The sequence below is a fragment of the Rhea pennata genome, chromosome 23, assembly GCF_028389875.1.
Source record: "Rhea pennata isolate bPtePen1 chromosome 23, bPtePen1.pri, whole genome shotgun sequence".
NCBI classification, from domain to species: Eukaryota; Metazoa; Chordata; class Aves; order Rheiformes; family Rheidae; genus Rhea; species Rhea pennata.
Window position 1 is genome coordinate 4,472,744 of NC_084685.1, and position 24,033 is coordinate 4,496,776.

General features: G+C 67.4%; 2 protein-coding genes across 2 annotated transcripts; both read left to right on the plus strand.

The window, feature by feature from the left end:
* Positions 1–6,862: 6,862 nt before the first annotated feature.
* LOC134150367 (peptide methionine sulfoxide reductase MsrA-like) lies at positions 6,863–10,995 on the plus strand. The gene is made up of 6 exons (XM_062594252.1): positions 6,863–6,935; positions 8,495–8,563; positions 8,756–8,875; positions 9,921–10,025; positions 10,460–10,566; positions 10,837–10,995. The coding sequence occupies exons 1-6, from the start codon at positions 6,863–6,865 to the stop codon at positions 10,993–10,995; spliced, it is 633 nt and encodes a 210-aa protein (XP_062450236.1).
* Positions 10,996–22,333: 11,338 nt separating this feature from the next.
* ID3 (inhibitor of DNA binding 3) lies at positions 22,334–23,548 on the plus strand. The gene is made up of 3 exons (XM_062594073.1): positions 22,334–22,870; positions 23,042–23,113; positions 23,373–23,548. The coding sequence occupies exons 1-2, from the start codon at positions 22,550–22,552 to the stop codon at positions 23,096–23,098; spliced, it is 378 nt and encodes a 125-aa protein (XP_062450057.1). The 5' UTR covers positions 22,334–22,549; the 3' UTR covers positions 23,099–23,113; positions 23,373–23,548.
* Positions 23,549–24,033: the final 485 nt, after the last annotated feature.

The following is a 24,033-nucleotide window of genomic DNA, read 5'->3' on the forward strand; positions in this document are numbered from 1 at the left end:
GCAGCTCTCGCTCTTGCCCGGCGGCCGGGCCGGGCCTCCGGCCCCCGCGGAGAGCAGAGCAGCAATAAGCCAATTGCTTTTGACTCGCTAGGAAAATAAGGGTATTAATAGCAGACGTGCCTGCGGATCGGAGCGGGGGGGGTGCGGGTCGGCGGGCGAGCGAGCGTCAATTAAAGCAGGATCAAGTCTCTCTTCTTTTCAGGGGCCTCGTTCTCCTCCTCCTGCCCTAACGAAGGCTCTTCCTCATTAAGGGCTTTTGCCTGCTGGCTTCCTCTAAAATGTCCTCTATCTATATTCACTCTTTCCACTTCATTAACTCCTTACTCCAGTGCCTCTGAAGCCAGCTGCATCCTCCCCCCCCCCTCGAAGGAGGAGGAGAGGGAAAAATCCACCCTCGGCCATGGATGGATGCGAAATGCTGGGTTAAGGGCTTGGGGGGGTGGGGGAAGTGCATGCAAATGGGTCTGCAAATCCACGCAATCTCCTGCGAGTGGAGAGAGCAAAAACGGATTGCACAGAGGAGCTGCCAGCGGTCGAGGGCAGCGGCCGCGGGGCTCCCGGCCGCCCCCTCCGAGCTCGGCCCCGAGGCCCTTCCTCCAGGGCTCCTTAACGGCTCGCTGGCAAATTAGCCCCTTATCAAAAAGAGAGAGGAAAAAAAATGCCAATTCAGGCTTAAGATGAGCTGCCGCTTCGTCCTGGGGGAATGTAAATAGCCTGACGAGGCCTCACTGTTTTATTATAATGAATTTCTATAGCGGTGGGAGGAAAAAAAAAATACTCCCGCGGCGTCCCTTAGCAATTGAGATCGGCTGAGGGGATGTTTGATGTCAGTGCGGGGAGGGGGCCCGGGGGCCGCAGCTCCTTTGGCCTGTGTGAAGCGGAGCCGGGGGTCTCGCAGGGCCTGAAACGCAGCCCCCGGGCACGGGGCAGCGCAGAGCCTCTCGGGGAGCTGCCGCGGGGATTTTGGCAGCCCCAGGGAAGCAGCAACCCGGGGACCTCTGGGAAGACTGAGAAGGCAAAATCGCAGCGTCAGCAATGGGGGCCGCGGGGTCCCCGCGAGGTCTGACCCAAACCCGGCTGCGGGGTCGGGGCACGTCCAGCGGCGGGTCCCTGGGGCCCCCTGCCCGGCAGGGACGCGGAGCCGCGGCACTTGGCTGAGGCACTCGGGGGCAAAACACAGTGGGGTTGTGAGCGGCTCCTCGGGGAGGGGGGGTCTGTCCTGGGCTGTGCTGGGGGGGGGTGTTTGGGGCAGGGGACCCCGCAGACCCACCGGGGTGAGCCGCCTGCCCCTGGCTGGGACTACGCGGGGTGGGGGGCATCGCCGGGCATGCGCCTGCTCTCCTGCCCTTGGTGAAGGTCAGGCAGGGCTGGGGGGTCCGGGTGGGGGGAGCAGCGTGCCGACACCCCGAGGTGCCCCGGTGGTCTCAGGTAAGACAGGATGGGGGTCCGGAGCAGCCGACTGGGCTGCAGAAATGGTCTTTTGGAGGCCCGTGGAAATACCACTCCCTCCCCCGAGGGGTTTTCTCGGGGCTGGGAGTGCAGGCAGGGCTGCAGGGCCTGGGGGGAGAGATGGAGGAGGCCCAAGGGGTTTGGGGAGCACCGGGGGGGGGGGTGCAGGGACGCTGGCCGACCCCGCGTATCCTCGCGGGAAGCCGTGGCGGGGCGGCGGCGCGTTTCCTTACCAGCTCGCCGTGACGATGCTCCCGGCGTCTCCGCGCAGCCCCGCGGCCGCCCCGCTGCGCCCCCCAGCCCGGGCCGGCCCCCCCCTTTGGCATTCACCGCGTGCCTTAATTGTGTGACATTAAATCAAGGTCCGCGGTGAACACGAAACGCTGGGGCCGATGGCTGAGGGCGCGCGGCGGGGTCCCCTGCTCGCTCCCCGGCCCCCCACTGCCACCCCATACTGAGACCCACGGTCGGGGGGGGCTAGGACTGTCCCCCCACCCTGAGACTGTCCCTGGTGTAGGGCAGTGAGTGATAGCTGGGGTGGGGGCAGCCATGGGGACAGGGTTATCCCCCCCATGCTGGGGGGGGGGCTCCTCACCTCCCCAGGGTTGCAAATCCCCCTCCCGGCCCCGTCCATCCTTCCTGGCTCCTCGGCAGCCGGCCGGCCGGGATTAGCGTCAGGCACGGGCCCGCGGTCCGTGGCACTGGGGGGGGGGCAGGGTTTAGCGCCATGGGAAAGGCAGATTATCCCTGCGGCTCGGGCTGGGCAAACGGCAGAGCCACGGCAGATTGGGGGTGGGTGGGCCCCCCCCCCCGTCCCTCTAGACAGGGGAGATGCGTCCGACCCCCCCAACCCAGTCCTTAGGGAGTTAGCCCAGGAGCCCTGTAAGATCCTCCGCTCTCCTCTTTGAATTCCTGCACAGACTCTCCCGAGAGCCCCTCTCTTCTCCACCCCGCCACGGAGAATGGCCACGGGGCCGGGGGTGGGATTGGGGGGTAGAGGGGGCTGCAGGGAGCCGCGATGCCGATGCACCCCCAGATCCGGCCCCATCCGGCATCCTTCAGGCCCGGCTCTGAGGCTGCTGCCTGACCCCGAGCAGAGGGCCCGTCCCATAGGGCCGGGGCAGCTATTTTTGAACGAGATAATAAGCAAATCCCCCCCCCCAACCCCCCGGCTGTCCTCACCTCCCCCGGCTTTCGTCAAGCAATCTGCACCCTCAGAGCCATGGAAACCCGGGGAGGGGCAGGAGGGGGGAGCATCTTCCTACCAGCTTAAACTCTCCAGTGGATCAGTCTGGGAGGGACTGGGCGGGGATTCGGGGGCTGCTTCGTAGTGGTGGGATGGGGAGGTCCCACGCGCCAAGCGTTCAAGCATTTTGTGCGAGTCGGGGCCTACCGGGGTAGGAAATGGGACGGGGGGGGAGCCCCCCCACGTGGGTTTCTGCAGCAGCCTCCACCGATAAAACCTCCACCCACTCTATTTCCACAGTGAATTTAATGTCAGAATAGTCAAAATGGCAGAAATTGCCCCAAATTCCCCTCCTGTAGCTCAGACCCCGACCTTCCTGTCCCGGACTTGCTTCCAAACAGCAACAGACACGTAAGGGCCAGCGGAGGCTGCACAAACTCACCACAGGTGATTCCCACTCCGGCCTCTCTGCTTTTCCCTCGCCAGACCCGACCTGCCGCATCCCTTCCTGGGGTGGTGGTGGTGGGGGAGGGGGCTTGCACACTCTCACTCACACTCACGCTCACACTTGCCCTCGTGAGCCAGGCCACGCACCGACGGAGGACGCGCTCCCTTTCCCGGGTATGTGGGTCAGGGGCAGCACCACGCTCCCCCCTGCTGCAGCCGGTGCCTGCTGCTCTCCCAGGGCACATCCCAGGGACACATCCCAGGACACTCCGAGTGGGCCCCAGCCCCAATCCCAGCCTCGGCCCAGCTCAGCACCGCTCTTCACCGGCATGTTTAGGGGGGGCAGAAATAGTCGCTCCAGGCCCAGGGCCACAGTGGGGCCTGTGACCATGCCAGCAGGGCTTGAAGGGGCAAAATCGTCTCACAGGAGATGTCAATAGTCCCCAGCCTGGGAGTAATTTATAAGGGGGAAAATGCTGTTTCCATAGCAGTGCGCCTGCCCCACTTCTCGGCAGGGTGCGATGCCTCGCTGACCCCCAGGGATTCCTCCGTCTCTTTCATCCCCTTCGCATTTTATTTGATTTTTCTTTTACTTTACCCGCATTTAGGATTTCACAGCCTCTGCAGAAGTGTGGCCAAGCCTCATCTCCCAGCTCCCAGCGCCCGGTGGCACCCACTGGCGGCTTCAATCCCGAAAGGACGGGCTATTTTGGGTAGCGCTTCCCGGGGAGGGCTCCGTGCAGCTGCACTGCGCCGCTCGGGCTGGCTGTTCACGCACACAGGGCCGCCCCCCTCCCCCGGACCGGGGTGGGGAGGGAGCAAACCCCTTCCCGGGGCGCCCCGAGGCCCCCAGGCCGGGCCGGGGGGGGGGGGGGGAGGTGGGGGCAGGGCCCCCCCTCCGCCCTGTCAGTTGCACCCGGGGCTGGTCAGTTTCAAAGCCGCGGGATGGTCAGTTTCAGCTCGCTGCCCCCCCCCCAAAGCAAACCCAGCCGTGGGGCAGCGAGGTGTGTGCGGAGGGGAGAAGGGGGTCGCAGGGGGCAGCGGGGCCCAGGGGGGGTCTGCAAGCCGGGCAGGGCAGGAGCGTCCCCCACCCCCTCTGCGGTCCCACCCCCCATCCATGGGGCAGTTTGCTTGTGGCCCTGCAGGTCCCGAACCGCTGCAAAGGGGTGTGTGTGTGGGGGGGGGGGGGTCCTCACCCTCCCCCTTCCCGCCCCCCCCCCCCGGGTCACCGCTGCTTTGTGGCCCCCGGGGCTGGACGCGGACCCGGCCGGGCCGGAGGCGCCCGGAGCTCTCCGTGGTGCTGCCCCGGCCGCGGAGGCCGCGGCGGCGCCGGGGCCGGGGGCGGACGTGGGGGTGGAGGTGGGGGGCGGCTCTGCCCGCTGCCCCCCGCTCGGCCCTGCCCGCCCCCGGCACGGCCGGGGGTGCCCATAGGTATGCGCCTCCCCCCCCCCCGCCTCCCGCAAATCTCCCTTCCCCGGGAAAGCGCAGCGCAAATACCTGGGCTTTGACGCCAGCTCCATCCCTTTCCGTCCTTCCTGCCTCTGCCCTGTTTCCCCGGCAACCCCGGCGGGTCCCCCCCCCCTCCCCAGCTCTCACCCCACTTTCCCCATCCCCCTTTCCATCCCCCCTTCGCAGACAATAGAGCGGCGCAGCCCCCCGGGGCCTCCCCCCGCCCCGGCCCCCTCCATCGCCATTACCTTGGCGTCTGCAGGGCTCCTCACGCTTCTTCCCCAGGAAGGAGCGGAGGAAGAGGAGAAGGAGGAAGGGAGGAGGAGGAAGAGGAAGGGCACACGCAGGCAGATAAAGCCCGAGAAGGAGCGCGATGGCAGCAGCGAGGTGCTGGGTGACGGCCCCAGTGGCGGTGTTGCCTTCCCAGCCAGAATGAGGCCACAGCTGGGCTGGTCCCCGCTTGCCGCGTGTGCGTGCGCGCGTGAGTGTGTGTGTGCGTGTGCGTGTGTGTGTTTAACCCTTCCCTGCTCAGCCCACAGCACGCAGGATCGTTGCTTCCCTGCCCAGGCAGTGATGTGATACAGGCCCCAAGGAGCCTGGGGACGGGGCCGGAGCAGGGATGCGGGTGATGGGAAAGCTGCGAGCGCTTCCCTGGGGAGCTGATGCTGGTTAATTTGTCTGTGCAGAGGAGGGAGATGGAGCGATCGGCGGTGCTGGCAGGGGGCATTCGAAAGGGGCTGGCTCCCTGCAGCAAGGGCAGCACTCGGCTCCCCCTAACCCCAGGGTGCTACGTCTCTTGGGTTAGTTCGAGGCACAGGCTGCTCTGTGTGCGATGGGCAAAATATCAGGAGATGCTCCCACGGTGCTGCTCCCCCCCCACCCCCTGCCCCTCGCCTCCCCGTCCTCCGCTTCAATTTGACTCCCGTATAGCAGGCGAGGGAGGGCTGCTCCCCTCCCTTTGATTTCCTTTTCCTCTCTCTTTTTTCCCCTTCCCCTCTCTTTCCTGATCGCAGGAGGGGGCTGCATGCGGGTCTGGATCAGGCCCACGTGAGAAACCCTCAGGCATCCCTGCAGGATCTCCATAGCCCCAGCAAGGTGGAGCAGACCAGTCCCTGCACCAGGGACCCTGCACCAGTCCCAGCCACCGCCAGCAGCCCTGGGGGGGGAGGGAAGGGGCGGGTGCTGCCCAAGGACCTTGTGCAGCTCATCTGGAGGCACTGCTGGAGGCATCGGGGCCAACGGGTGGCTGGGAAGGGTTTTGCCATGGGGTGAACGTTGGCTGTTTGCATGGAGGGCTGGAAGAGGCCCAGGCCATAGGGAAGGGGTTGAGGGAAGGTTGGATCCAGCCTGGGAGTGAACTTGGGCCCTGGGACGGCACCGTCAGCCGCACGCATGTTAATGATTGACGGGCGGAGGTGGACGTGCCGGGACTCTGCCCCCGTCCCGCTTGATGGCCCAGGGATGGGGCAGGACCAACCTCCTGGCCGATCATCTCCCCCCTTCCCTGGCCGCCCTTCACCAGCCCCTCTCTGACATTCATTCCCATAGGCCTCGACAGCTTGGAGTCTCTGATGTCTAGCAGGGGTTGTGCGCAGGGAGCAGCCCTGCACACAGTTACTGGACCCATGTGTGTTTTCCCTCTTCTCCCCAGCTCGCTGCTTAACTGAAACAGGCAGTAAAATCCAATTCTCCCTGCAGGGAGAGAGATGGAAAGGCAGAAAATGAGACCTAGAGAGGAGGAGAAAGCATGCAGGCTGAGAGCAAATCAGCAGAGGAGAGCCCAGGTGTCCTGCTGCCACCCCCCTCCCACCTCTCTGCAGCTGCATATCGCTAAATTAGGCCCACGATGTGCCCACGGCCTCAAAACCAGCCCCAGGCCCTGGGTGCTCCCTGCTCCCCTGCCTTGTCCCACCCCACGGTGCTCCAGACCGGGGTCTCCATCCCCCAGCTGGGATCCCGCAGGGCCGTTTGCCAGGGTCTATCTGCTCCTTCCTCCATCTCAGCTCCTAATCCAGCTCGTGCCCTCAGCCTCAGAGACCTCGATGTCGTGGTTGGGGTGTCTGACAGCCTTGGGCAGCCCGAGGAGTGGGCTCTGCCCTGTGCCGAGCCATGGACCTTGTCTGGCCTCCTCCTGCTCCCGGGATGCGCGATAACACCCAGCCAGACCCCAGGGGGACAGTCAGCCCCCGGGATGGGGACACCAGGCTCTCCAGGGGTGTACTGGCTCCCTCCCAGCACGGCCCAGTGCCCCTCCCAGCACCCGCGGGTCCCTCCTCCCAGTCCAAAGTTGCAGCCAGCTCGGCTGGGACGGCTTATGTTGCAGCGGGAGCGATGCCGGGTCACACGGTGCTTCCCAGCCCCGCGGAGGCTCTGCCGGGCAGAGCGGAGCCGCTGCCGGTGTCAGGTACCCTGGGCTGCCCGTGGGGCGAGCCAGCAGGGCTGTGGGTGCTGGGGGGCTCCCCGGGGCCAGGCAGCGGGCTGGCACCTGGCTGAGCCCTGCAGCGGTTTTGGGGGGCTGCCCCCGTGGCGTCTGTGCTGCGGGGGGACGACTGCGGCCCTGGAGCCTGGTGGGAAGGTGAAGTCCGGGGCAGGGAGCTGCAGCGTCCCTGGCACCGCGGCTGGTGCAGAGTCGGGGTGCTTCGATCCAGGCCTTTCCCCCTCCCAGGCCGGTCGCTGTCACCTGGACATGCCTGGGGTGGGGTGGGGGGATGGAGGTGGGGCAGGTCCTCCAGCCCCGTAGAGATACAGTGACCCTCGGGTTTGCTTATGGGGACGACTGCACCTCCAGCGAGGCCTCGCAGGGGACAGAGCGGGACACAGAGGGCTGGGGGGGTCCATGGACTCCCCAGACGTGGGGAGCATGGAGGAAGGCAGGGGCAGTGGGGCGTTAGTGCTCCACAAGTGTCCCGAGCAGCCAGGTCTCAGCTTCCCTTTGCTGCCGGCCAGGCAGCCTGTGGCAAAGCGGTGACGGGAACCAGTGTCAGACCTGGCACTTGCAGGCTTTAAACGGGTCTCGGTAGCGGTGAGGGCTCCAGTCACGCACTGGGATGTTCTGGGCCGGTGTGGGAGCGAAGTCAGCTGCGTATCGAGTTACTGCTCCTCGATGCCCGTGGGGAAGGGGAGTTCCCAACCCCTGGAGCATCCTGCCACCATGTGGGACCCCGGTGTGACCCACAGCTTGGGGGGGGGGGGCTGCCGCAGGATGGACCCCTGCCAGGAGCGGGGCCAGGTCGGCTGGGTGGGACGGGGATGCGGATGGGGGGCCGTGTTTGCCGTGGCAAAGGAGGGGGTTGCTAGGCAATGCAGCCCGGAGGATGCCCAGCAGCCTTCCTCCTCCTCCTCCTCCCCCCCCCCGCCATGGCCGCCAGCCCCCCCACCCCGGGGCAGCCCGCTCCCAGGCCCAAACGCCCCACTGCGGCGGCGCGGCGAGCCTGAGCATCCCCACGGCGGGCTGCAGCGCTCTGATGACGCCCCCGGCTGGCTCAGGGTCCAGGTCGGGTCAGGATGAGGGTGACGTGCAGGAGCCAGGCCGGTGGAGGAGCTGGCAGGGACGGGGATGGGGACGGGGATGGCCCCCGCTCGGTGCCTGCTGCTGGGGGGCACCGGGGATCGCCGAGAGGCGACTGCTGCAGTTTCGTACCAGCTTCCTCCTAGCGGTGCCCCCTTGCCGGCTCCCCGCGCCCGGGGGCACAAGCAGGGGACGGTGCTGGGGGGGGGACCCGCAGCGGCGGGGTGAGCCTTGCACCCCGGCACTAGCGAGCTCCCACTGCTCCCTCTTCCGCTTGTGAGACCCGTGGACGGGTTTTCCTCGGCTTTCTGGTGCCCGAAGCTCAAGCCCTGCATCAAGCGGGGGCCGCGAGCGGCGGCCCGGGGCCGTGTCGGGGCTGCGAGCAGAGGGGACACGGCCGGGTCCTTCCGAAACGGGCTGGGGGGGTGCTGACCCCGCGTCTCTCCCCGCTCCAGTCACGCACGCCGTCAGTGGGAACCCCACGCTCCCGCCGTTTCCCACCGAGATGCAGCTGGCAATTTTTGGTGAGTGATTTTCCCCGCTGCTGGGGGCACCCTGGCTGCCACGGGGATCCCGAGTGGCCAGGCCTGGGCGCTGGTTGGGGGCGAAACCCCCTCGGGGCCGTTCCTCATGCTCTCCTGGCCGGGGGGGGGAGGCCTCGGGGCGGTCGGGGGCCGCCCTGGCGTGAACCTCTCCTTGCACCCGTCTCCCTGCAGGCATGGGGTGCTTCTGGGGAGCAGAGCAGCTCTTCTGGAAGACACCGGGGGTCTTCTCCACCCAAGTGGGCTTCGCAGGAGGCTTCACCCCCAACCCCACCTACGAAGAGGTCCGCTCAGGTAGCCATCGGCTCCTCTCCTCCCGCGCAGCGCCGGGGACCCCCGAGTGCTCCTGCACGCCCCGGGGCGGGAGATCACCCGTCCGGGCACCGCGGGGGCAGAGGGCTCAGGGGACTGAACCTGCCAACCTTCAGCCCTGCCAGCGGCACGAGCGGGCTGGGGAGCCGCACGCAGCCACGTCCCGGGGACGTCGCCGGGCTGCGTTAAGCCCTTGGCGGCCCCCAGGAGTCTTGCAAAGGAGGCTACAAGGCGCCGCTGGATTGCACGGGGCCCCGGGGCAGAGCGGGGCCCGTGGCGGGCGGCAGCGGGGCGGACGCCGAACGGTGCACGGTTGCCGCCTTGCCACAGTCCAGCCCTTGCTGGGTCCAAGCACCAGCGTTCGCTGCAAGGCCGGGAGCGGGTGGCCGGGTGGGATTTTTTTTGTGGGGGGGGGGCCAGCACGGGTGCGACGCCGGGCCCCGCGGCCCCCACCTTGCACTGATCCGCTTGGAGCCGGCTTAGGCTGCGGCGGCAGACGGGGAGGCTGCAGCAGGCCGCCAGCCCCCCCCGGGCGCTCGGGGCAGCCAGGGCCGTTTTGGCTGCGTTTCCTCCGCCCCCGGGCGCCCGGCTCAGCTCCGCGGGTCCCGGCACTGGGTCCGTGCCTCGGGTTCGCTCCCAGAGTGTGGCAGGACCCCGCTCCCGTGGGATGCCCTCCAGTGAGGTCATGTGCTGATCCCCCCCCTTTACCCCCATCCCAGCCCCCCAAGTCTCCCCCAGCCTGGACAGGCGGCTGCCTGGCTTATCTGCAGAAACGTTTTGCACGGGGCGCTGCGGAGGATTAGCCGTCTGCAAGAAAAATTATCCGTGGCTGCTGTCTCCAGCTGGGGATTTAACACGATGCAGAGGGGGAGCAGGCTCGGGGGGAGGCGTATGGGAGCTCCTGGGGTGCCAGAGCCCCTCCGGGAGACCCTGGGCCCCCTCCATGCAACCCTTACCAACGCTCCTGTTTTTTTGCACGAGTGTCACGTCTTTGCCAGTGGGCGCAGGGCTCGCTCTCGCCCCGCAGGGCTGACCGGGCACGCGGAGGTGGTCAGGGTTGTCTTTGACCCCCGGAAGATCAGCTATGAGGAGCTGCTCAAGGTCTTCTGGGAGAACCACGACCCCACGCAAGGTAGGGCCGAACCGCGGGGCCGGACGGCGGCGACACGTCCCGGCTCAGCCCCGGGGGCTGCCCCAGAGCCCTGCCCAGGCGCTGGCCCCAGGGGCCGTCACGTCTCCGTCCCTTGGTGCTCTGTGCAGGGGCTCCTAGAGACCCAGGGCTCCCTTATTGCCCCCGGACCCCCGATCCTGGCTCCCCACAAGCCACGAAGGGCAGGATGGGGAAACTGAGGCACGGGGAAGGGCACAGCCCTGGGGCTGGGGGGTGCAGAGCCGAGGCAGGATTAAGCCCCAGATATCCCAGCGCCCACCCTCATGCTGCCTCTCTGCAGCTGTGCCCCCCCTCTGTGCCTCGGTCCCCCCCCCCCGAAGGGTGCTTGTTGCCTCCCGGCAGGATCGGGCTCGGCGAGTGCCCGTCACCCCCTCCCGGGTGCTTTTCCTCCCCAGGCATGAGGCAGCAGGAGGACGTGGGCACCCAGTACCGATCCGTCATCTACACCCTGGGCCCCGAGCAGGGCAAAGCCGCCCGCCGGAGCATGGCAGCTTACCAGGAGGTAGGGAGGGGGGCACAGACCCTGATCTGGGGGCAGCAGGACCCTCACTGGGACTTTTTACTGAGGTGAAGGGAGCAGGTTTTGCCCTGGCCCAGTTTGTCTGGGGCAAAAGCAATAGGGCACCTGTTACCCCAAAGGAGCAGACACCTCATGGGGGGCTGTATGGGGACGCAGAGTGAGGAGCCCCCCACCCCCTCGCAGCCCTGCCCAGCATCACGCCGATGCGGGTGCCGGGGGTCCAGGCGCCTCCTCCCCTCTGCCTGCTCCTAGGAGCTGAGCAAGCGGCAGCGGGGGGCCATCACCACCGCTGTCGAGCCGGCCGGCGACTTCTTCTACGCCGAGGACCGCCACCAGCAGTACCTGCACAAGGTGCCCGCCGCCTCCTGCAGCCTCAAGGGCACCGGCGTCACCTGCCCCATCGTCCCGTGATGCCACCGGAGCCCTTGGCCTTGGCTCTTCCTTGCCTTCCTCTTCCTCGCTACCTCTCTCCCAGGGGTGGAGGAGGGCTCCCACACCGGCCTGCAGACAGCTCCCGTGGCCCGTGGCCACCTCCACGTCCCCGGGGATGGTGGTGCTGGCTTGTCCCCTCGCCTGTGCTACCCTGTTTCACCCAGGCACAATTAAAGCTGTGTTTCCCCCCACCCTGTCCTGTCCGATTCCATGGGTGTAGCCATGGGGACAGCAGGGGCACCCTGGTGGGGCTTGGGCCATGACAGGGACCATGGTGGGCTGGGGGCTGGTGGTCCCTGTGGCACTGGGGCTGGTGGTCCAGGAGGCTGGTAGGACACAGGGGGTTGGTGGCCTCAGGGGATCAGTGGTCCTGGGGGCTGGTGGCCTTAGGGGGGGGATGAGTGGTCCTGGGGGCTGATGGGGCACAGGGGCTGGTGGCCTTAGGGGGGGATGAGTGGTCCTGGGGGCTGATGGGGCACAGGGGCTGGTGGCCTTAGGGGGGGGATCAGTGGTCCTGGGGGCTGGTGGGGCACAGGGGCTGGTGGCCTGCGGGTGGTCAGTGGTCCAGGGGCTGGTGGCCCGGGGTGGGGGGTGGGTCCCACCGCCGGCCGGCAGGGGGCAGTGTCGAGTCCCGCGGCGCCTCCGTCCGCCAGGGGGCAGCAGCGGCTCGTGAAGGGAATGCGTGCGCATGCGGGTACTTACGGCGCGGGCAGGGAATGCGTGCGCACGCGGGTACTTACGGCGGAGCAGGCAGGGCGTGCACAGGTACATGCGTGCACATACGTGCCCGCGCATGCACACGCACACGCTAACCCATGTGCACATCGCAGATATGCATACGTGCCCACCACATGCACACACGCAGTGACTCACGTGCGCATGCACACGCACCTCACGCAAACGCAGCCATCACACACTCATGCACACCCCCCCCCAGTCATGCGCAACCCCCACGGCACACCCCTCGCACACACGTGTGCAGGCCCTTTGCGCCTAGCACACGTGCCCTCCGTGCACATGCAGGCACCCATGCCTGCCCACACGCCCCCTCGCACAGCGCGTGCAGCCCCTTCACACTCGCGCAGGAGTGAGGGCGGGAGGGGACGGGCCAACGGCACCCCTCGGTGCCTGCGGGAGCCCGGGTGCACACGACGGGGAGATGGGACGTTCTCCCCCACCCACCTCCCCGCCCAGGCAGCATCCTCCAGCCCTCCGGGGGCTGTGGGTGTGCGTGGGTCTCCCTGGGCCCATGCGTGGTCTGGGGGGGGGCCCAGAGGGATGCTCTGGGTCCTCAGCCTGCCACCCTTCCTGACCGCATCCCTCCTGTCCCCAAACCCTGCCCCTGCCGTGGCCCAGGGTTGGGTGGCAAGAGCGGGTGATGGGGACATCCCTTCCCAGTCCTTCCACTGCTCCCAGGCCAGGAGCTGCCTGAGCCCCGGCCTGGCCAGGCAGCTGGAGCTGAGCACCCAGAAGGACTTTGGGGGTCAGGACCCCCCCAGGGTGGGTGCTGGTCCCCGCCATGCCCTCCTGCCACCGCTCACCTGCAGCCCCTCCGCAGGGTCCCCGCCGTTGCTGGGCTCAGCTCTGCAACACCACGGGGCCTTTGCACCAATCCTGCACCCCTGGCTCCCCCAAACCACCCTGGGAGCCCAGATGGTGCCTGCCCCAAAAGCCCTTCCCTTGAGGGGGTCCTGGGAAAGGGACCACCTTGCACAGCTCCCCCAGCCCTCTGCCCATGGGGGACGGCTTGGGACCCCCCATGCCACAACCCCTCTGCACAGCCCTGGTGCCTGGGAGGAGGCTCAGCCCCACCGTGGGGTGCACCCCAAATAACCCCCCCCCCCGGGCAGAGCCTCAGCACCGTGCTGGCACCCTGAGAGATTCACCCCGTGTCCGTGGCAGCCGGGGTCTCCCCAGCTCTGGGCTGTGGGAACCCCCCCACTGCTTCCCACCGCCTCAGCCCTTTGCATCCCGGCCTGCCCAGAGCTACTGGGGCAACTGGGCAGCACCGGGATGAACTGGCAGAGAGCTCCTGGGGGGCAAAGGGGAGACCTTGGATCCCAGAAAGGCCCCAAAGATCACATTTCTCCCTATATCGCCTTCTCCCAGCTGCTGCAGAAGCGGTGACAGCCACATCCCGGGATGCGCTGGGGGGTGGCGCGTGCCCCACACCGGCCACCGAAGGGTCAGCGGCCCCTATTAGCCCCATCCGGGCTGCAGGTGGCCCCAGGTGCGCGATGGGGAGGTGCTGAGGGGGCTGTCAGGGAGGGCCTGGCCGGTGGGCATGGGGGTGGCTGGGGTCTGCGCCCTCCCTCGCCCGCGTAGGCTGCCCCAGGAGCTGCCCTTGGGGGGGGGTCATCGCCGTGCCGGGTGCACGGAGCTGTACGCGCGGGTCTTCCCTGCGGTGGCAGGTCTGGGTTGGCACCGCGGGGCCCCAGGGCCGCCCGGACCGCAGAAACCGCGCGCGGCCGTGGCCCAGGAGTCCTGGGCCGGGTCTGGCTGCGGGAAACCTCCGCGTCCCAGGCAGGTGGAGGACGGACGGACGGACGGACATCCACAGTGCCGTGGCCGGGCATGCCGCCCGCAACGGCGGTCATGGAGCCACCGCGATGTTTGGGGATGCCTTGAGATGTCCCCGTGTCCCCCTGCGTGGTGGGAGCCGGGGGGGGGGATCTTGGCCTCTCCGACGCCCTTTCGCTCCTCGCACGAAGCGGGATTCGGGGCTGGTTTTGTGGCCCTGGTTTTAAAGAGAAAAGGGTGACGAGAAATGAAAACGAAGCCGAAAGCCCCCCCCCCCCCCCGATAAGGTCACCGAGGGTGAGTGAAAGCAGAAAAGTGAGAAGGCAGCTTTCGGGTGGGGGGGGGCACCCGCGGGGTCCATCTGGGCCCAGGGAGGGGTGACACGGGGGGGTCCCCTGGGTGCATGCAGGTGCTGTGCACCCTGGGGGGGGGGGGGTTACACGTGTCCTGTCCCGTTCCCCCCGCTGCCCTTCCTCGCTACCAGCCTTTGGGGCAGGTTTTCGGCCGCGCGCGGCTGCTCCCATCCGGGCTCTGATTGCCCGGTCGGACGGACAGACAGAGCATCCAGGAGATGCCGGGCACAGCGGGGAGCCAGAGCCCTTTGGTGGCTCCTCATCGCCAAACTGAGGAGGGGACAGCACCTCTTCAGAAAGTGAAATTACCCCGGGGAAACGACGGAGAAAAAAGAGAGAGAGAAAAGGGGAAAAAAAAAGAAAAAAGAGAAAAAAAAAAAAAGAAAAAAAAGAAAGCCCGGAGCAAGAAAGTGGCAGGTCGGCTTCCGGCCCCCCGCACGGGCTCTCGGCACCTGGCCCTGCAGCTGCAGCGGCGCCGCTTGTTTTTTGAAGAAGGAGTTAAATAAGAGCGAAAGCCGTGGCCAGTGCATCGGATCAGATCGGATCGGGCCGGGCCGGGGCGGCGGGCTCGACCCCGGCTCCAGGGGGATCCTCCCGGCCCTGGGGGACGTGCGGCAGTGGCGGCGGCATCTCTTGTCCCCGGCACAGCGCTGCCTCGGGGCTTTGGCATTTTTGCACTGAAGCAAAGAGGGAGATTTATTATTATTATTTATTATTATTATTATTATTATTATTATTATTATTATTACTGTTGCATCTGGGAGCCTGCAGGGAGGAATAGCGGGTGCCTTCCCGCAGGCTTGGGATGCACGCGGGGTTTTTTCCCAATCCCCAGCTGCTGGAGGCCGGGCATGCCGGATTCCCGGAGCGCTGGGGGAGGCAGCGCGCGGGAGGTGCCGGCGGGGATCTGCCAGGCTTTGGCGGTTTATCAAGGCTCGGAGGATATTTAAGCTGAGGCAGGGCTGGGCAGACGGTGTCTCCCAGCAGAGAGATGGATGGGGGAGTCTCCCACGGCACCGATGGGTTTGGGGAGCCCTGGGATGTGTTGGGGGGGGGAGAAGCTGCCTGTGTCCCCCCCTTTCCTGGAAGGGGCCTTTTGGGGAGCAGCTCGAGGAGAGGAGATTTGGGGGGGGGGTGTCCTTCCCGTCCTGTCCCTCCCGCCGTGCTGTCGTCCCTCACCCAGCTCCTGCCCTGGGTGGGTGGAAACTCTGTGTCAGCGGAAACGGGGAGGGGGCCGGGGGGGGTCGTAGCCACCTGCTGCCCCCAGAGCGAGGTGCCAAGGTGCCACCGCGGCCCCATCCGTCTGTCCCTCCCTGCCGCTTCCAGGCGGCCGGTCCCAGCGTGGCCTGGGGCAGGACTGCGACGAGTTTGCAAGGTCTCAGCCTGGCGGCTTGGCGCATCCCTACGGCACGGGGTGGCACAGCGGGACCCGTCACCCTGCGCGGTGACACAGGGGTGGGGGGTCATGGGCCCCCTCCTGTCCCCATTGCTTCTGCCTGTGCCTGCTGCCCATCATGTTTTCCGAGCCCCAGGAATGAGAGGGGCCGAGCTGGTCCCTTCTCGCCCCCTCGCCTGCCTCAGTTTCCCCACTGGGGAAAACATCCCGTTTCCCAGGCGCTTTGCACCCATCAGCTCCGGGGGGGGGGGGGGGTGCGAGCCCCCCCACCCCACCCCACCCAGCCCCACGGAGCAGCGTCGCTGCCGGCGCCTCCGGCTCCGCCGGCGCTTCCCGGCCGACGGCTCCGCTCTGAGCCCTGTTCTGAGAAAGAGGCGCCCCGAGGCGCTGCCGCGGGGCCGGCCGGGCGCCCGGGCCCGCGGCGGGGATGTGCACGCGTTATTTATATTGACGGAGAGATGCGAAGGGCTTTTTCGCCGAGCGAACAAAATAACAATTCAGGCTGCTTTGAAAAGCGCCTAAACCGCGACAGGAAACCCAAATTGTACAAATGCAGATGTGAGTGGAAAATACTCTTGAGTTGGTTGCTCTGGCTTTCACCTTAGCTAAAAATAAAGCGGGTTTATTAGAGGCTGATGGGTGCTGAGATAGAGCATCCTCCCCGCCGTGTTTTTCCACGGGGGCCGGGCCGGGGGGCTGCGCGGGGCCGGCGGCCCCCTCCCCGGCTCGCGGCGGGCAGAGCCCCCGGGGTCCCTCCGGGGCCGCAGCACTGCTTGGAGCGGGAGGGAGCTGGCGGGGAGCCCCAGCTTTTTTTGGGGGGGGGGGGGCGCTTTTGCCAGGGCACGCCGTGGGACGCCGGCGGCGATTCTGCGCCGGGCGGCGGGATCCGGGGTTATCCGGGGCGGGGGGGGGGTGGTGATTTTTAACGGTCTTGCTCGCTGCAACGAGGCAGCCTGGCAAAGCCACATCCTCCCGCAGCTCGGCAGGAGCCGGGGTTGGGGGGGGAGGTGGGAGGAATTTGGGGTGCTGAGGAAGGGAGGAGGCCTGCGGGGACCGGCCAAACCCTTCCCGGGGGGCTCTCCGCGGGCGCCGTGCCTCGGTTTCCCCTCCGTTTATCCGCCCGGCGGTGCCGTCCGCGCCGCCCCGGGCCGGGAGCCGCCCGCCCGCGGCGCCCGCCGCCCCCTCCCTCCGCGCGGCCGCGGGAGGATAGCGTGGGTGGGAGGCGGCGGGCGCCTCGCTCGCGGCGCCCGTGCCGGCGGGGCCCGGGCTCCTCTGAGTCACCAGTGTCCCTGCACCTGCGCCGGGCCCCGGCTGGGAGCCGCCAAGAGAGCTGCTCCCACCTGCACGGCCGTCCTTCGCGCCCGCCTCCTCCTCCTCCTCCTCCTCCTTTGCACGGGCAAGGGAAAGGACCGGGCAGGCATCGAGCGGATGAAGGGAAAAGGAGGCAGAGCAAAGGGAGGCGGGACGGGAGCACCCATGGTGGGGGGGAGGCTAAAGCACCCTGGGGTGCTGGAGGGACCCATCTGGGGCTGCTGCAGCAGTCGGGGCATTTTGAGGGAGGTTGAGAGCAATGCGCTGGGAGAAAGGAGAGGAAAAGGGATGGAGCTGGGTCCTGGGGGATCTCTCTGCTCCGGGGAGGCTCCGGGCGTCCTTGGGGGGAGGCCGTGAGAAAGGAGGCCGGAGCCCGGCGTGCCAGCGCAGGAAGCGGCGGGGGGAGGCGGCGAGCGGGCGGCCGGTCCCAGCTCCCCCAGATGAGCCCGTGAGATACCGGCAGCAGGAAGCAGCTGTCGGGGAATCCCGAGCGCCGGCTCTGGGAACGGCGGCCGCCAGCTGTTAGCGCTGGCCCGGCCGCTCCCGGCCCGCTCCCGCCCTTCCCGGCCGGCCGAGGAAGGGCTGCGGGGGGCCCGGGGCCGGGCGCTGCCTCCCGCGGACCCCCGGCTTCCGCGTGCCGCTGCCCGGCGGAGGGGCAGCTCCCTCCAAGGATGCCGTGAGTCACCCGCCAGGCGCCCGCCTGCTGCCGTCCTGTCCCCGCGGCTCCTCGGGGAGGGATGTTTCGGATGCCCGGGATTTGGCCTGGAAAAGCGCTCCTGCTTCCTCTGAGGAAGCTGTGGTTCCCTCTCGCCCTCTCCTTCCCGGCGCCGCCAGGCGACAGCCTGCAACGGAGGTGGCGGGGCTGGAGCTGAGCCGCTGCTCCCAGCAGGCCCGGAGGGGCTGGGGAAACTGAGGCACGGAGCGGGTCACTGGGGCCGCGGTGGCCGGGCTGGCGGTGGCGCGGGGCCGCGCGGGGTTTGCCAGTCCTGCGGCGTGGCTCAGGGTGGAGGCTAGATTTGGACCCCACCATGGGGCAGTTTCCTCTCCCCCGAGCTGCAAGCAGTGGGGCGCAGAGCCCCGCTGCGCAGCCCGACCCCTCCGTGCCCCCGTCCCCCTTTCCTTACGTGACAAAGTGACATCCTCTCTCTCCTTTCTCCTGGACAGGGCTGGTGACTAATGATCAGACTGGGCAGCTAGCCAAAGACGGAGCTGCTAGTCCCCCTGGAGGGAGGGAGAAGAGAGGTGTGTGCTCATCTCCCCCTTCAGGGGACTTCGCTGTCCCTTGTTCACTCTGAACCCTAATGATGGCCAGCAACATGTGCCCTTCAGGGTCCTGTTGCTTCACGCTGCCTGCAGGCACGGGCAGGTGGGGCTGGCTCTCCTTTGGCAGTGGCACAGGGCAGGGGGGGAGCTGAGGAACCCCGAATTTCAGAGGCCCTGGGGGCAAACGGTAAGTGCCATCTCACTGAGGCAATGAGGATGGGCGAGGTTCAACCAGCCCTGTGCCCGAGGTCCCCCCCAGGGTAGCTCCCCAGGCCGTGCCTCAGTTTCCCCAGAGCCGGGGGGGGGGTGGTAGTGGCATTGGAGCTCTTCTCTTCCTTGCCCTGCAGCCATCTCAGATCTGGGAGAGCGACACCCCCCATTTCCCTGCTCCATCCCCCCGGGGCAAGGAGCCCTGCAGGGCCCCGCGGCCCCCTCCCCCCGGCACGCGCCGTGGAATACGTCCCCGGTCCCCTCCGCGCTCCCGGGGTGGGCGAAGCCACCCGGCCGGCTTGGCGGAGCAGCCGCACGCGTGTGGGGAGCCGGGGGCCGGCGGGGAGAGCCCGTCTGCGGGGGCCGAGGCGCCAGGCGCTGCGCAGCGCGGGGCACCAGAGCTTGGGGAAACTGAGGCACAGAAAGGCTGGTGGTGATGGGGGGGGGGGGATCTGACCGGCTCTGCCACGGGTGCCGGGGGGGGGGGCTAATCCCCTGGCCAAACAGCGCCGGGGCCGGGCTCTCGCATTCCCCGGGGCCCGGCCGGGTCTCCTAGTGACCGCCGCGGGCCGCCGGCCGCGCTGCCGCTCTCCCCGCGCGCGGCACAGCGGCGCTCTCCGGCCGGGCTCGCAGAAAGCCCGCCGCGTCCTCGGTCCGGTGCGGCTGCCCCGGCTCGGCAGCGTACCGGTAAACCGAGGCGCGCGGGGCTGCCTGGAGGTCGGCTTCCCACCGCTTCCAGCCTCGCTCGGCGCTGCTTGACGGAGTTCCTCCAGGCCTGGGGATCCCGTTCGCCGTCCCGCTTTGTCCAGAAGCATCTGGAGGCAGCCCAGCTCCCGGCGATCGGTCCCTCTTCCAGCGAGACGAAGGGACTTGGGGGCTTTGACCCACGCCGGGGAGCCGGCAGGGCCAGCGAGCGCGCCGAGACCTCCCGGCCGAGGCCCCGGCCCGGCCCCGGCGGGATCCCTCGAGGGTGGCCGCGGTCCGGGGCGGTCGCGCCAGCAGCTGGGGCCCCGAAGGGACTTGGGCTTTGCAAAAACGCACTGTGTCACGCCGGCCTGCGGCCTCGGAGCTGGCGAGTCTGTGCCGGAGCCGGGAGCCGGGAGCCGGGAGCCGGGGCTGGAGCATCCACATTTCACTCGCGGCATCTGCTAAAATCAATGGATCGAAGCCGGCGCTTTAAGCGCGCGTTTGAACTCCTGCAGGGCTCCGGGGCAGCGCGCTTCGGTGGCCGAGGTCCCCCGCGCCGGGCTCGCCCCGCTCGCGCTTCGGTCCTGAAAACCGGACAGGTACCAAGGGCCTCCGAAGATCACCGCGCGGTGGGATTTATACCCCATCCTTGTCCCGAAAGTGAATCCAGATGACCACCGGGGAGGAATTCCTCCCTTTGTAGTGCGCTTGGGCGTTTGCCACGTCTCCGTTCCTCTCCTCCGCCGGCCAAAGCCCTTCCCCGGAGCCGGGCGCGCTCCGGCTTCGCCGAACGGCAGGAATCGCCCCGAAGCGCCGGCGCTGCCCCCCGCGCCGGGGGCTCGCTGCCCCGCTCGCCTGCCCGCGGCGCGCGCCGCGCTGGGACGTTTCCCCTCTGGTTTATGTCCTTCACATCCTGCCACCTGTACGGACTTATTTAAGGAGGAGGGGAGGAAACAAATAAATAAATAAAGGGAAAAAACGGATTTGGGGCGGGGGGGGTGATCTGTTCTGCAAAGCCTCGCGGGCGCTGCTCGGGAAGCGCCCCGAGCCGCGGGAAAGTCTGCAGAAACGCAGCGTGGAGGCAAATTGCGCGGGGTTAGCAACCGGATCCCGGGAAAAGGGCCGGCGGGGGGGGGAGGCGGTGGGGAGACGGGCAGCTCGAGGTGATGCTCGGGTGGGGGGAGCCCCTCGCGGACGCCCCCCGGCCCCGGCGAGGCTGCCGGCCTGGGGGCTCAGCGAGCCTAGTTGGCGCGTGGGGCGAATGCCCCGTTCCAGCCTGGCGCTTCTTCGTCCTTTTCTTCCTTTTTATTTTTTAATAACGCACGCAGTGTGGGCCCTTTTCAACATGAAATCATTGCACTCCGGAGCATTCTCGCTCCCTTTTCACCCCCCCCCTTCTCTCTCCTCAGCGCCAAGAAATCTGCCTTCCCGGCTGGCCCGGAGTGAGAATATCCCGATTCGGGGCTGGCGGGAGGAATCTGCCTTTTTTTTTTTTTTAATAAATAAATAAATAAATAAATAGAGCACTGTGCAGGGTCGGGACGGAGTTTAAGCCCGGCGGGTTTGCAAAGCAAAAGCGAGGCGGCCGGGCAGTGTGTGTGTGTGGGGGGGGGGAGTGGGGTGTCGCGCGGGTGTGCGGGAGGCGACGTCCCCGCGCTGCCAGCTCGCTCGCGCGCCGGCCGCCCCCCCCCCCCCCCCGCGCCGCCGCGCCGCCCCGCGTGCCGTGCCGGCGCTCATTGGCGGGGCCGGGCCGCGCCGTGGCCATGGCGGCGGGAAGGTTGCCTTGGCCACGCATCCCTGTGTGAATGCATGACGTGCGCAGGGCTGGCGCCAGGCTGTCTGGGGCCGGGAGTTAGATCAACACAGCTGGAGGGCCCGGGCCACAGCTGGGCAAAGGCAGCGGGTCCCGCCGCCCAAGCGGGGCCTGTGGGAACGGCCCGCCAACAAAACCCCCTGCAAACAAAAGCCCCCGGTGCAGCCTTTCAGCCCCCCCGCCCCCCTGGGAAATGGGGGGCGGCGAGCGGGGCCGGGCATGGGAACAGCGGGGTCAGCGGTGCCACCGCGGCAGCCCGGCGAGGACGGGGATGACGGGGACACGGCGCAGGGTGGGGGGGGTCCGGGTACCCCTTGAGGCAAAGGCGAGGCTCTGGGAGGGTTTCTGCAAAAGCCGCTGGGTGGGTGGGTGGGGGGGTCGGGGCAAGCGGGTTGTTGCTGCCTCCCCCGGGAACAGGTTAAGGAGTATTTAAATAATGGGAATAACGTGCCGGCCCGTGCCGCCACCGCCGCCGGGGCTCTTCCCAAGCTGCCACCCTCTGCATGCAGGCCGTTTCCCAGGAAAGGAGCAAGGAGGGTGGTGTGGGGGGGGCACCCAAAAAAGTAGCTTGCTGCAGCTTTCCTGTGCTTTTCTGGGGGGCCTCGGGGCAGCCCCATGGCGAAGAGTGAGCAGAGCACGGCTGCCCCGTGGCTTTGGGGGTCCCGGGACCCATCGGGTTTTGTTTCCTTTGCAAGCAAGGGAAGGAAAACTCAACACAACCGATATTTGGGGATTTGGGCAGATCTGGAAGAAATTGCTTTTGTGGGCAGGCGTAATTTACTCCAGGTGCCCCTGTAACCCCCCCCCTCCACCCACCCGGCCCGAGCAGGGCCCCGAGGTATCCTTCACCCCGGTGGCAGGGATGTCCCCATCTTGCTGCCCCTCGCCTGGGTCCCCCCCGGTACCAAAACCCAGGAAACACCACGGAAATCCCCCCCAAATCCTCCCCCAAAGGTGGGGGGGGGCACTCTGCCCTTGGTTTTGCAGGGATTCACAGTGTAGGTGTCAGAGGAGTTTTAGCACCCCTGGGGGTCTGGGCACCAGGCATCCCTCTGGCTTCGCCCTGGGGCCGGGGGACTCTTTGGGCCGGTCGCTGGCTCAGCTGGGTGGGTTTTGCCCTCCCCTCCCCATCGTTCTGGCTGAAATAAGCCCCCGGGCCTATAAATCTCTGCTCCCCCTCCCCGCTCTGAAAAAAAAAAATGCAGCCCGCTCGCAGGAGCGCAGTCGCTGACCTAAATCTGGTTTCTCCATCGTAACCTCAGCTTTACCGCAATTAATTTTTTTCTTCTGGTCACAAGATAATTCCTGACGCCAGAAAGTCTGGAGGTCATATGAGAAGCGAATTGAGGAACAGGGCGGCACTAATTTCCTACGAGATCTCCCTGTAAAGGGGAAAAAAAACATCGCCCTCCCCAAAACTCGGAAAAGAAACCTCCGCGAAGGGGGGGACCGGCCCGGGGTGGGGGGGGCGCAGGGGTCTGGGGAAGGGGGGCTGGGGTAGAGGGGGAGCTGGGCTGGATACCCCACCCCCCAGGGGGGATTTTGGGGTCCGGCCCCGTGGATGGTGTTGTAGGGTGCGGATGGGAACCTGCGGGGCCACCTACCCTCACCCCCCCACCACCCGTGGGGCCACCACGGACACCAAGGGTCATTTGGAGGGCGTGGCCTGTGTGCTCATTTGCATACGAGGGAGGGGCTTACCGCTTCATTTGCATGCAGTGGGCGGGGCCCCGGCGCGCTGCCTATATAAAGGGCCGCCCCGCACTGCCCCCTCCTTACTGCGCCAGTGAGGTCCCGGGGGTTGAAGGTCCAAGGGTTTGGGGGCCCGAGCGGTTGGTGGCTCCGCGGTCCGGTGGCTACGAGGTCCTAGCAGCGGGGCGAGCAGAGCCGTAGCGGTCGCGGCACCCAGCGACGCGGCAAGGCAGCCCTCGGCGCCCCCCCCCCCCCCGCCCGCCCCGGCCCGGCCCAGCCAGCCCCACCATGAAAGCCATCAGCCCGGTGCGGTCCGTGAGGAGCTGCTACGAGGCCGTGTGCTGCCTCTCGGACCAGAGCCTGGCCATCGCCCGGGGCAGCAGCAACAAGAGCCCGGCGCTGGAGGAGCCCATGAACCTGCTCTACGACATGAACGACTGCTACTCCAAGCTGCGGGAGCTGGTGCCGGGCATCCCGCAGGGCACCAAGATGAGCCAGGTGGAGATCCTCCAGCACGTCATCGACTACATCTTCGACCTGCAGATCGTGCTGGAGGAAGAGGCCAAGGGCCGCGACCCTTCCTCCGAGGCCACCCTGCTGTCCCTCAAGGTAAGGGCTGCTTCGGGCTGGGGGGGCGGGGGGGGGTTGTGGATGTGCCGGTCCGGGTGTGCGCCCCCGGGGGATTGCTTGGTCCGGCCCGGTTTGGGGTCTCGGGAAGGGTGGGGGGCGGGAGACCCCCGCTGCCGAGGCGGCTCTGATCGCGCTCCCCGCTCTCCGCAGGCAGCCGAGCTCGCCTCTGAACTCTGCTCCAAAGACGAGAGAAGTTTGTGTCACTAACGCCTCCTCCACCAGGTGAGTAGCCGCCGCACGCCCGAGCCGCTCCCCTGCCCCCCTGCCCGGCCGCCGGGGCCGCCCCGGCGGGGCGCGCGGCCCGGCCGCGCTGCCGGCAGCGCCGAGCACCGCCGGCGCCCCGCTGCCCTCCGAGCCTTCCCCCTCCCCGGCCCTTTGGGGGGAGAGGAAACTTCAGCCCTGTCTGCACAGAGTTAACACAGAGCTTGTCTTTTTTTTTTTCTTTTTTCCTCCCTTTCTTTCTTCTCTTGGTGCCAATTAGCAAACACGCAGCGAGTGTCGGTTCCTGATTCGTTATCAGCCGGAGGTAAATAGCAGCTTCCTCTGCGGCGCCAGCCTGTCTGCGGACCTGCCTCTGATGTGCCGGCGGAGTGACAGGGCCCTTTCTCTGTCCCCGTGTCCCCCCCCCCCCCCCCCCCGCCGCCCGGGCGCCCGCAGGTGCGGGCTGGCCCCCTGCCCCGCCCCGCGCGGGGGGCGGCGGGGGGCGCCGCGGGCCCCCGGCGGCCGCTCGGGCTTGGCCGCCCGCTCCCACCGTCCTCGGGCTCTCCCGCTCCTCCGAGGCGCCAGCTTTACCTCCCGAGGACCGGCCCGCGCTGCCCGCCTCGCTCCGAAACGGGGTCCGCTCGCCGCCGCCGCCGGCTCCCTCGTCCGAGCGCCGAGTTCTGAGCGTTGCTAGTCAAAAAAAAAAAAAAAAAAATCCCGGCTTTTTTTTTCTTTTTTGGACTTAAAACCAGAATGAACACAAACGAGACACTTTTTTTTTTTTTAACACGATAGACTGGTGAAGATGCAGTTGTCTGTATATTTTTGGATTATAGTGATTGAGTTCTTTTTAAAGGTGGGGGGGGGGGGGCAATTCTCGAATACAAACCAAACTCTCTGGGGCCGCGGCCTCGTGTATTGTGGAGCTCTATACTAGAGTA

Coding starts and splice junctions, on each gene's coding strand:
- LOC134150367 (XM_062594252.1), top strand. CDS start 6,863: ATGCCGGGTCACACGGTGCTTCCCAGCCCCGCGGAGGCTCTGCCGGGC. Junction 6,936..8,494: donor GGAGCCGCTGCCGGTGTCAG/GTACCCTGGGCT, acceptor TCCCCGCTCCAG/TCACGCACGCCGTCAGTGGG. Junction 8,876..9,920: donor CTACGAAGAGGTCCGCTCAG/GTAGCCATCGGC, acceptor CTCGCCCCGCAG/GGCTGACCGGGCACGCGGAG.
- ID3 (XM_062594073.1), top strand. CDS start 22,550: ATGAAAGCCATCAGCCCGGTGCGGTCCGTGAGGAGCTGCTACGAGGCC. Junction 22,871..23,041: donor CCACCCTGCTGTCCCTCAAG/GTAAGGGCTGCT, acceptor CGCTCTCCGCAG/GCAGCCGAGCTCGCCTCTGA.